Raw genomic sequence first — 12,109 nt, forward strand, 5'->3', positions numbered from 1 at the left:
CTAAGCCCGTCCTTGATGGTAAGAGACCTTGGGAAGTGTCGGCTCTTAAAATAACAACTAACTCACTTGGACCTAGAGCCTATGGACAGCAAGGGGACTTGAAAAGAATCCCAGCCACTCTTGGGTTCTGTGAGTCGATGGGAGAGGAACAAGAGTGTTAGGACCAGTGTGGCTGCATGGGTAACCCGGCTCACGAGCCAGGTCCTGTCCTGTAGGGGAGGCTGTGCACATGGCACCTGAACAGCACGGCCTTGATTTTACAACCTTTAAGTCACAGCGTAGGGAGGCTGTATTGGAATCGTGTCTTCCTAGAATCGTGTCTCTAGGTCCAAATTTCCATGTTGCTGTGGATCGGATCTGATCACAAGCTATTCTTGTGTTACCTCTAATGATGGCAGGTGAGAGGACATGCACAAGGCACATAGCCCCACGGTGGGCCACGGCAGGTGTCCATCCGTGTTCTGTCTCTCCCTCCTCCTGTCACTGCAGCAGCAGCTGGCCATGTGCCCAGATTCCCTATGTGTTTAATAGTGTGCTCTGTGCTGGAAGCACTCACCGTTAGTCTGTATTATGTCTGCCTCTGGCTTCCTGCTAACTCTGTCATATACTAATTCATAATAATGATGATATGAAAAATTACTACTTATTAAGCACTTACTCTGTGGCAGGCACATATTCTCACAATACCCTGTGATGTTCGTACCATTATTACCTCTACTTACAGATGAAGGAAGAGAGGTTCAGATAGGATAGGTCATTGCTCAGGGTCATTCAGGAATGTTTGACTTCAGAGCCTGGTTCCTTAGCTGCCTTGGTCCTCCCAGTTATAGGGGCTGTGAACACAGACTAATGTGCTTTACAAAAAGGGGCACATGCACCCCAGTGTTTACAGAAGTCATGTCTATAACAGCTGAACTATGGAAAGAGCCCAGATGGATAAAGAAGATCTGGTAGATATCTACAATGGGATATTACTCAGCCATCAAAAAGAATGAAATCTTGCCACTTGCAACAATGTGGATGGAGATGGAGGGTATTATGCTAAGTGAAATTAAGTCAGTTGGAGAAAGACAAATACCATATGATTTCACTCATATGCAGAATTTAAGAAACAAAACAGATGAACACAGGGGAAGAGAAGGAAAAATAAAATAAGATAAAGAGAGAGAGAGAGAGAAACCATAAGAGACTCTTGACTATAAGGGAACAAACTCAAAGGGTTGCTGGAGGGGAGTGTGGTGAGGGGATGGGGTCACTGGGTGATGGGCATTAAGGGGGGCACATGATGTAATGAGTCCTGGGTGTTACAAGCAACTGATGAATTACTATAGTCTATCCCTGAAACTAGTAATATATTGTGTGTTGACTAAATTGCATTTCAGTAAAAAAAATTTTTTAAGAAAGGGTACAACCAATTTGCAGTGCTTGTACTTAGAACTTTTCGTGCATCCTCCTGGAAGTTTGATTGTCTAAGGACAGACTCTGTCTCTCTTCCCTTAGGCTGAGAACTTTTACAGGTCTCAATTATTCACCAATCTCTATATCCATGCCTTTATTATGTAACTTTTTTTTTTTTTTTCCCCTGGGTCAGATAATATCTTTAGAGTCTGTTGCTTTTATTTTTTTTTCCCAATTTATTTATTTTCAGAAAAACAGTATTCATTATTTTTTCACCACACCCAGTGCTCCATGCAAGCTGTGCCCTCTATAATACCCACCACCTGGTACCCCAACCTCCCACCCCCCCGCCACTTCAAACCCCTCAGACTGTTTTTCAGAGTCCATAGTCTCTCATGGTTCACCTCCCCTTCCAATTTACCCAAATTCCCTACTACTCTCTAACGCCCCTTGTCCTCCATGCTATTGGTTATGCTCCACAAATGAGTGAAACCATATGATAATTGACTCTCTCTGCTTGACTGATTTCACTCAGCATAATCTCTTCCAGTCCCGTCCATGTTGCTACAAAAGTTGGATATTCGTCCTTTCTGATGGAGGCATAATACTCCATAGTGTATATGGACCACATCTTCCTTATCCATTCATCCGTTGTAACTTTTTAATTCCTCCCCAAAGAGATAAATCCTACTTCCTCTCCCCCCACCCCCAGGGTACAGCTATGTGACTTGCTCTGGCAAAGGGATTGTTAATAGATATTATACAAGCAGGAATTTAGTGTGTTTATGCACTTGACCTTGCCCTCATCACTATAAGAAATTTTCCTGGGTAATCGCTTCTTCAGCTGAGGTCCTGGAATTAATACATGTGGAGCAGACAAGACTCCAACCTGTAGTGAGGCACTAAGCCAGCCAGGCTGGCAGAAACGCACTGCTGAGACCGGCCAAGACAGCTAGTCCCCAGCCAACGCACAGTGACTTGAACAAAAAATGCTGACAGTTGTATGGCACTGGGCTTTATGCTGTAATAACTACGCCTGTGCCAAAAACTTAAAATAAGTGGCAATGGACTTAGGTCCGGGTAGCGGGTAGTCAAGAAATGGGTACGGGAGAAATTATAGGTCCCTGCTGGAGGAAGCCTCATCTGGGCAGAGACAAGTGAGAAGCAGTGTTTAATTTAATCTTTCTGTCTCCTAATCAGAGCTTTGCTGACTGCAGAATCTTACAGGGTGGTTAAGAGAATCAACACTGATCAGGCAAAAATCCTAAAGAGTTTCAGATTTCATTTCTCCCATTCTGGAAAGATTTCCCAAGGACAATAACCTGCCTTCACCTCCCTGAAGCTGCAGCATACCCTGCTCTTTCTGTGAGCCTGAGGCTTGAAGCACACTGAGGTACAGGGGGCATGGGCTCACCTACAAGGCAGTTGGTCTCACCCACACCACCGCCATCCCAATGCTAAGTCAGGACACGAGCATTGTAGCATGCACGGTGGCCAGCCAGCCACAGGGTTCCTGGACCTCAAATGGGGAGCACCTCCGAAAGAGGAATCCTGCCTGCCTCTTCTCCATAGGGAATTTTATTACTAAATTTAATTCTTCCCAGTAGCCTTTGATCTTGCAGCCTCCTAAGCTCTCTGAGCAGGGAGGGAAGCCCTTCCTTAGGCAGATCAGCTCTGCAGCCCTCAGCCTGCCCCAGCCCTCACTCCAGGCCAGTTTCAGCTCCCTCCCTGGCCTTGGTCTCTAGGCTGGGAGCCCTCTGCTGTGTTGGGATGACATTTGTTAAATTCTTCTCCTGCTCAAAGGCTAATTTCTGCATGATCCAGCATAACTGATACTACCGATAATAATTTAAGCTTAATGTGGTCATCTAATAAGCAATGATTAAAGGTTACTGATTTTTTCATGTAACTGTAGACTCTATAGAATTCAGAGAGATATTAAAGATGTGCTGGACCAGTACTTATCTAAATTTGACGTGCACACAAATCATCCAGTTGGGACTGGCAGGAGCCCTGGCCAAAATGCAGCTTCTGTTTCAGTAGGTGTAGGCAGGTCCTGAGGTTCTGTTTCTTAACACACTCCCAGGTGATTCCAGGGCTGCTGGACTGGGGACCACATTTTGATGAGCAAGAAGAGTTCAGATGCCCATCATTTTAAAGTAAGAAACTTGAAGTTTTAAAAGCTCACATGGTAAGTAACAAAGCCAGGATTAGAACTTGGTTTCACGATTCTCAGGGTGTGTCTTGTTTCCGGGCTGTAAGAAAGCCTCATCTGTGCTCCTCAGTATGTTAGCCACAGCTGGCTACTTACACTTAAACTAAGACACAGTCAATAGAAGGAAACATTTAGTTTTTCAATTGCCTTAGCTACATCAGTCAAGTGCTCAGCAGCCCACGTGCCTAGTGCCTACTAGATGCACAGGGTATGTATGGACCGTGTCTGGTCCTTCAGAAAATTCTGTGAAGTGCTGCTCTAGATTAAGATAAATGAAAAAGTGCTAGGGAAATTTTATCCTCGTCTTTCTATTCCCAGTCCTGATGCCCTTTTAAACACTGCCCACCCCCCCCGCCCCACAACAGATGTCCTCTTATCTAAGGAGAAGCAGCAGGAAACATGAGAGTGCACAGGGACCAGGTTCACAGCCTCTGGTCTGTGCTGCTGATGTAGCCTGTGGCTGGACACTCCCACACTGACCTTTCACTTGCTGCTCAGGTCCCCGGGTGTGGCTGGCAGCACTGGGCATACTGACGTTGTTCCTATGGATGTACTTGAGGAACACCTCTGCGTTCCGCCGGGCCAGGGTACAGGCCTGAAAGAGACGAAGGTGTGAGGATCCCAGCAGGTGCATGGGGTCTGAGACACTGGGGGAGGGGCACTGGTGGACAGGTTTCTGGAGCTCTGGATGAGCAGAGCCCTGGAGGCCACTTCTGGTTCCCAGACACTCCCATTACAAAGCAGGAAGCTCCCCTTTTTGTGGTGTAAAGAATTACTCCCTGGACCTCTCCCCTTTTCATCCCAGAGGAAAATCAGCAATCAGGCATCCCTTGACTACCTCTCTCCGTAGGTACTAACGTCTCAGGCTGGTTTTCCTCTGCCATAAGAATGCCTCTTAAAGGACCACTGGGGTAAGCCACTTCCGCATTTGTTTAATATTTATTTATTTATTATTTATTTGACAGACAGAGATCACAAGTAGGCAGAGAAGCAGGCACAGAGAGAGGAGGAAGCAGGCTCCCTGTGGAGCAGAGAGCCCGATGTGGGACTCAATCCCAGGACCCCAGGATCATGACCCGAGCTGAAGGCAGAGGCTTTAATCCACTGAGCCACCCAGGTGCCCCGCATTTGTTTAATTAAGACTCAAGAAAGCAAATTTGGTAAACAAGCCTATTAACCACACATTCCATATCTAAATGGAAGTCACCCACATTTAAAAAACTTATTTGTCCATAAAATCCGCCCCAGCTCAATAACACTAATATCTTATTGCTGGGAAATATGGATCTATACACAGGAATAAGAGCCACTATGCTACCCTCTTTATGACTCCCATTAGTTGTGGATGGCAGAGAGGACAGGTCACACACTCCTTGTGCCCAGGGAGGAGACCCAGGTCTAGAAAGAGCAGGAGCCATGAAGCACATCAGGGCTGGAATCTATGACTATGGGCAGAGTATTTCTAGTTCCTCTCAAGACCACAGAATTTCTGAATTTCTTTACAGAGCAGAATTTTTTCTGTTGTACAAGTCTAGAGGCAGTATAAGCCTCCCCTTATCCCTGGTTCTCTTCTCTGCAGTGTCTTACCCACAATCCACAGCAGTCCCAAAGCAGGTCGTCCTCCTGATGCGTTGTCTGGTCAGTGGTAGCCTATCCTTACTTCACACTGCCTATGCTATTCCCCTCACTTCGCCTTACCACGCAGGCATTGTATCATCTCACACCATCACAAGAGGGGTGAGTACAGTGCAGTGAGATATTTTGAGGGAGAGACCATATTCACATGACTTTTATTACAGTACATTGTCATAGTTGTTCTACGTATCTATCAGTTATCTATTATCAGCTGTTCCTCTCTTACTGTGCCTTGTTTATAAATTAAACTTTATCATAGGTGTATATGAGTAAGGAAAAGCATGGTGTATGTAGGGTTCAACACTATTCACAGGTTCAGGCATCCCCTGGGGGTCTTGGAACATATTCCCCATGGATAAGGGGGACTGCTATTTACCCCAGTCCACTAATTTTTAATCTACAGTTTCCAATATTATCTAGATGAAACTGTCAAACTTTAATACCTTTGACATTTAACAACTGACTCTCTAAATTATATAGTAAAAAATTATTTTAAATTTTGCGTTAACAATGTGGTTTCTGGGAGCTCTGGTAAAAGATTTTTGGGTGGGTCCATATATTGTGAGGTCCATGAATTTAACAGCTGGGTAGTGGTCCAAAGCTAAGGTATCCAACATAGATCAACTAACACACCTAAATGGGGAACTCAATAGTCCAGCCATCAGGCATTTAATTCCCACAGGCACAGGGAATTTCTCACCTATGATTTTAGGCACATATGGAAAACGTTAGGCCAGAACATTTTCTTCTTTCATTCTTCAAAAGAAACATGCCATTTTATGAAGTAATATCTTTATACCTCTTTTAAAAGTCTTTCATATGCTCTCCTTTGGTCATTGTTTTAAATTTTGTTTTATGGTAGAGAAGACTTCTGAAATCTCTTGCACCCTGTATAAAAGACTTTTTATTTAATCTTATTGGTAAGAGCTCATTGCTAAGGATTCTGAGTGTGGGTGCACACACCTGATAGACAGGAGGACAGTAGGGAGAAGCCATCTCAAAAAGAGAGGGAGAGAGAGAAAAAAGTGAAACTCAAAGGTGTGGTCAAGTAGAAAAAATCCCTAATAAAAGAAAGTCAGTTAATTACAGAGTTATAGAAAAGCAGTGGTAACATGTCAGGGTATAAAAATTCTCTTTGTACTCCCAGAAACCTGAAAGGAAGCAGAACATGAAAGCAAGAAATTTGAGAGTAAACAGAGCCTTTAGATAAGTTTTAACACAGATGACTCTGTTGGAGAGATGGTCAAAGGCTGGAGGAAAGAGGCTTACTAGGACTTTCCACACTAGCTGAAAGCCTGCTCAGAACAGGACTGCGCTTCCTCTCTGGGAAGTTGGGGCTCTAATAAGAACAAAACAAACAAAATGAGGTATTTCTCTCTTCATGCAACAGAATAAATGGTGTTATATCTAATGGTTATTGATAATTGCAAGATTGGCAAATAAATAAGGTATCTAAATTTATTTAATTCTTGCCCTAAATTTTGCATCATCCATTTATAAAATATTTATTTTAATGCTGTTTTATATCTAGACATATATATATGCATATATGCATGTGCATGAGAGCATATATATGTAATTTTAAAAAATTTATTTCTTTTAAGTTATCTCTACACCCAATATGGGGGCTTGAACTCACAACCCTGAGATCAAGAGTTTGCATGCTTTACTGACTGAGCCAAACAGATGCTTCCAAGGCTATGTGTTTCAATTAAAAATATTTTCATAAGCCAAACATAACTGGGTGAAACTATGTGTTATCTCTATTACCAACATCAATGAGATATCAAGATATTCAAACAGGCACCTGCAGTAATGGTGTATAACTGTCTAATTATAAAGAAAGTAGGGAGAGAAATAATGTTGGAAGCATAACTTTTCAACCTTCCAAATTAACCAGCCAGTATCTTCTCTATAAATGCCTCCCTTTAGTTAAGAAGTGAGGAAAAAGAGGGGGATGGAAATCCCATATGATGAAACTGTGTGTGTATGTACATGTGATCTTCAATGAAAATGTGCTCTGACCTTAAGAAAGGCCTCCTTTTGTTCCAAATGTTTGCTGATGAGTGGGATGACATGGTCGATCTCTGCTGCTGGTCCCAGTTTATCTCGTCCGCCACACCAGTCCTCGTCTCTCCGGTATTCTTGCTCTAAACTCTCCAGGACACTACAGACCTAATGAACCATGGAGGAAAGTTTCAGTAAATTAACAGATCAGGGGAGTGTTTTCTGAGCACCTTCAGCCAACAGAACCCTATGCAGGTGACTAGTTTCATTTGAAGTTCAGTCTGTAGATTTAGAACACGTGGTGCCTCTGGGACACAGAAGGTAAGTACAGGACACAGCTGAACTCAGGAGACAGGTTAGGACTGAGAGATGGATTCTGGAATCATTGGACAGTTGCTGGCTGAAGGCCAACATCACTTAGGGAGAGTATACAGGGTAAGAGAAGAAAAAAGACCAGTAATTTGCGGGGGAGGGGGTGTTTCAAAGTGTTCTTTATATATTCTATCACTGAACTTCATGATAGCTCTGTCAATGTGGCAGAGCAGGAAAATGAAGTTTAGAGAATATACCAGGGTTAGGCTTATCCAACCATCCACACTTGCCCTACAGGAAGTAGCCCTAAACAGAAATAAAGGAGGAAATGGCTTGTGTTGTGGGACTTATGGGCCATAAATGAAATATTTTCTTTCCCCTCCCTTGGCAAAAATATCCCCGCAAAATGTCTAGAGGTATTGTCATAAGGCAGTGACATCTTCAGACCTTCTATTACAAAATAGACATTTTGTTCAGATGATAATACACTTGGGTTAACTTAAAAAAAGAGTTGTTCTCCAAGTGCTAAGAGGTCATACTCTAAAAGCAAAAGCATTTTGAATGGGACTTGGATGGAAGATAGGTTGGGTGTAACAGAAGGGGACCCAGGGCAATCTTGTGTCAAGGCCTAGGGAAGGATGCAGAAAACAGAAACTCCTATCCCTATACTTTCCTTCACTAGGCTTTGAACGCTTGGCTATGGCAGGGGGTGGGGAACAGCTACATATCCCAGGTCCCCTTTGCCTGAGAAAGTCATCCCTTTTGAGGAAGAGTATGGTGTTGGATAGGATGTTTACTGAATGATGAATTGAGCTAAAAGATGTCCCAGGCAGGGGCGCCTGGGTGGCTCAGTGGGTTAAGCCGCTGCCTTCGGCTCAGGTCATGATCTCGGGGTCCTGGGATCGAGTCCCGCGTCGGGCTCTCTGCTCAGCGGGGAGCCTGCTTCCCTCTCTCTCTGCCTGCCTCTCCATCTACTTGTGATTTCTCTCTGTCAAATAAATACATAAAATCTTAAAAAAAAAAAAAAGATGTCCCAGGCAGCACACCCTAGTAGCCAACGTGCTCCCCATGTCATGAGAATGGCCCTGAATGGCCCTGGCCCTGAATTCTGACTCCTCTAGCACCACACACCTCTTCTTATGGGAGGTATGGACATGTGTAGGAGGATCCAAGTCTTAAGAGAAAATGGATTATAGAGAAGCAAAAACTTCAAGAAAAGACATACTTAGGTCCCATGATAATACTGGACTAAAAACAAATTGGGAACTAGAAGAAATGAAAAGATTATTAAACATAAATCTTTTAATTTAGCAGCTAAAGAAACAAAGATCTGGGTCAGTTCTGGGTCAAATTTCCTGACTTTAATGTAGTGCTTTGTCCCCTTCAGCATCTAGATCCATCAAAAACTAAAATTTGTGTGTGATACTAGACAGGGCTTAACCTCATTTTTTTAAAAAAATGGATATAGGTATTCCCTGCTTTCTACAAGTTCACATTATGCCATTTTGCTTTTATGAAAGACCTACATTAGTACCTGTTTTTGCTAACTGAAAGAAATATGAGGTAGGTTTTCACTCTTATGATAAAAGACAAAAGGTGAAAATAGCGTTCAGTGTTTGTTTTGCACTGAGCTGTGGGGCTGTTCTAGAGGCAGTACACATCCTGGGCAATGACAGTGGCACCTCCCACCCAAGACCCTTCCCCAGGTGTAGTTCCTGGTGAAGTAGCATCTCAGCATCCAGCTGCAACAGCTCCAAACTGTGTCTGTGACCACCTGTGATTTATCCCAATTTATTCTGTGTAGCTGTTATCAAGATGTGTCCCTAAGATTTCAGAAAGGCCTAAAAGAGGTTACTTTTTAGGTCTGGGAATATTCAAAAATTTCTTCCATGTAAGAAAATGGTCATTGCTTCTTTGCATCTGATTTCAGCTTATAAAAGTTTTCATAGGAACACTACTTTCAGTTAGCAGGGGAAGCCCGATTTCAGTTATCTGGCATCATTTGTTGAAGACTTCGCTTTTGAATTGTTTTGTCAAAAATCGGCTGCATATTTGTGGGTCCACTTTTAGAATCTCTATTCTTTTTCCTTGTGTCTATTCTTACAACAACATCATTCCATCTTGATCATTGTACCTGTAGAATAAGTCTTAAAATCAGATAGTGTAACTCCAACTTTCCTTTTTCTTTTCAAGATTGTTTGGTTATTCTGGTTCTTTGTATTTCCATATATATCTTATAATAGATGCAGTATATCAATTTTTATCAAAAAGTTTGCTGGGGTTTGATTGGGATTCTGTTGAATTGATAAATTGCCTTAGTCTGCTGCTCCCAACTCTGGGAGTCTCCCATCAAGACACCATCAGTTGAGAACAGAGAGAAGGTGTGGAGGCTGGAACACTGGCCATAGGGCCCTCAGAGAGGCATGTTATATTTACTCTGGGTAGACTTACCCAAGGCCCCTGTAATTCACCCAGAGGAGAAGGTTTCTCTGATCTATTTCTACCAGGGAGCAATTCCAATGAGGAACATGTTTTACATGGAATACAATTATGTCTGTTTTCAACCTCCATGAAAGAATTCCCTGAAAGCACCCAAATCAGTTAGAAATCCTCTTAGCCCTTGTACATATTACCGTACAGATGGGAAAGTAAGGGCTCTAAATCCTTGTCATCCCGCTGTGTGCATCTCCTGCCTTTTCTCCCGCAGCTGCTCCATCCCACCTGCTTGGCTCATAACCTATGGAGGAGAGACAGCTGTGTCTCCTCTGTCAGATGGAGAGCCCCATGAGTGAAAGAGTGTATGTTTTCCAAGCATAGGGCCTGACTGGGGCACCCCAGATGATGCTCTGCAGATTCTCACCCTACTCTCCTGACCTTCACTGGAGGCATAGACTTCCCTGCCTCACTGATGTTGGCTTGGCCATGTGACTCATTTTGGCCGAAAGGATGTTAGAGCATGTGGCACACTTGGAGATTTGAGATGCAGTTGCACAGCAGATTTTGGGCTCTTGCACTCCTACTCTTCACCATAAATGTGCCTCTAGTAGCTGCTGGTCCAGGAGGCTGGGAGACATGAAAGAAGATCTAGACCAGATGTCCAGCTTGGAGCCCGGTTCTACCAAACTCAGTCAAGATCAGCTGAACTCAAATACTTAAAAACAAAATGCTCATAGTTTTATGTCACTGAGTTGTATGGTAATTCATTACACAGCATTATCGTGGCAGTAGCTGGCTGAGACAGCCCTCAACCTAGTATTCAGCATGCACCTAATTTCTCCTTCAACACTTAGATCTGATGAGGCTGAGATGTTACAAGAAACAAATCACATGGTTAACTTCTTTAATGGAAAATATTATAAGGAGACTAACTGTAGTTATTTTCATGTCATTATTCTATTCTAAAAGGCTACTGCTGAGAGGACTAGCTGCTTCTTGAGGGACATAATATAGGTTAGCAGTATGAGGGGAAAAAAACAACCTTCCACCAACATTAGTCCCCCATCTCCCAGCCCTTCCCTCACCTGTTCAGAAGTTTTATAAAATGCCACAGAGGCGTTGACTAGTTTTAGCCGGTCTTCCATCTTCAGCATGAGCTGCTGCCAGTGGAGGGCCACTTTCTCGGCACATTCCCGGATGGCGTCAGCGTCATAATGGCCGGCCTGGAGCAGTGCCTCAGCTTTCTGCTGTACCTGCAGGGCGCTCTGGTGCGTCTTCTGCAAGGAAGTGGCATGAAAGAGGGACTGGGCACAAGGGGAGGAGAGAGAGGTCCGTGGGAACGACCCAGGCGTGGTACGGGAGGGGGTGGAGTGAGGCGTGAGTGGAAAGATGCAGAAAAGTTAAAGAGCTTTAAATGGTGGATTCAAACATTCTGTTATGACGATTAATACATCATTGCTTTTAAAGCATATTTAAAAAAAAAAAGAACATCATGCGTTTTCATTAACCGAAGGCTCAGGACCCCAACTCCTGCCCCCCTCTCCTTCTTGCATCACTGGCTCTAAAGATGTCTCCGTTTCTGTGGTAGAGAAACAGCAGTTGTGTATACATCTGCTCCTGATTGGTTCAGACATTAGTCAATTTTTCTTTTCAAATCTAATTATAAAATTGTTCACTGTAGTTAAGAGTTTTCAAGGAGATTACTGCTATAGCTCCACTTTACATCAAATGTAAGAAAAAAACAATTTCACATAATACAAAGTTCAGCCAACGATGCAATCATTTTAAACATTAGCTGAAAAGGATTCCAGTAGGACTGGGCAGGATAATAAAGCCTAAGAGCAGCATCTCACCATTCCTTAGCTACCCCACGAAGGGAACAGAACAGCATAGTACATAATTCAGCTCAATGTGTAATCCCTACATTATTACATTACTTATGTTTGCCTTTAGGATAATATATAGAGATATACAGTGGAAGGTTTATTTTCTTATTCAAGCCAAATGTGGTTTGCATTCTCACAGTTCCCATTAACTGTAGGGTGGAAGGGGAGACCAGGCTGGAGGACTGGATGGCAGAGATAGAGAGCCAAAAGGGATTAAAAT

The 12,109-nt window shown here is 43.3% G+C and overlaps 1 protein-coding gene across 22 annotated transcripts in view; it reads right to left on the reverse strand.

The window, feature by feature from the left end:
- KALRN (kalirin RhoGEF kinase) overlaps positions 1-12,109 on the reverse strand; it is a 661,720-nt gene that overhangs the window by 257,330 nt on the left and 392,281 nt on the right. For 15 of the 22 annotated variants that reach the window (XM_044252163.1, XM_044252158.1, XM_044252155.1 and 12 more), the window contains 3 exons: positions 11,089-11,307; positions 7,274-7,423; positions 4,094-4,208 (listed from right to left, as the gene is read on the reverse strand). In XM_044252163.1, coding sequence (XP_044108098.1) covers positions 4,094-4,208; positions 7,274-7,423; positions 11,089-11,307 — 484 coding nt within the window. The remainder of the gene's footprint in view (positions 1-4,093; positions 4,209-7,273; positions 7,424-11,088; positions 11,308-12,109) is intronic. The other 7 variants (XM_044252164.1, XM_044252161.1, XM_044252162.1 and 4 more) reach the window with 1 other exon arrangement.

The sequence above is a fragment of the Neovison vison genome, chromosome 6, assembly GCF_020171115.1.
Source record: "Neovison vison isolate M4711 chromosome 6, ASM_NN_V1, whole genome shotgun sequence".
In the NCBI taxonomy this organism is placed as follows: Eukaryota; Metazoa; Chordata; class Mammalia; order Carnivora; family Mustelidae; genus Neogale; species Neogale vison.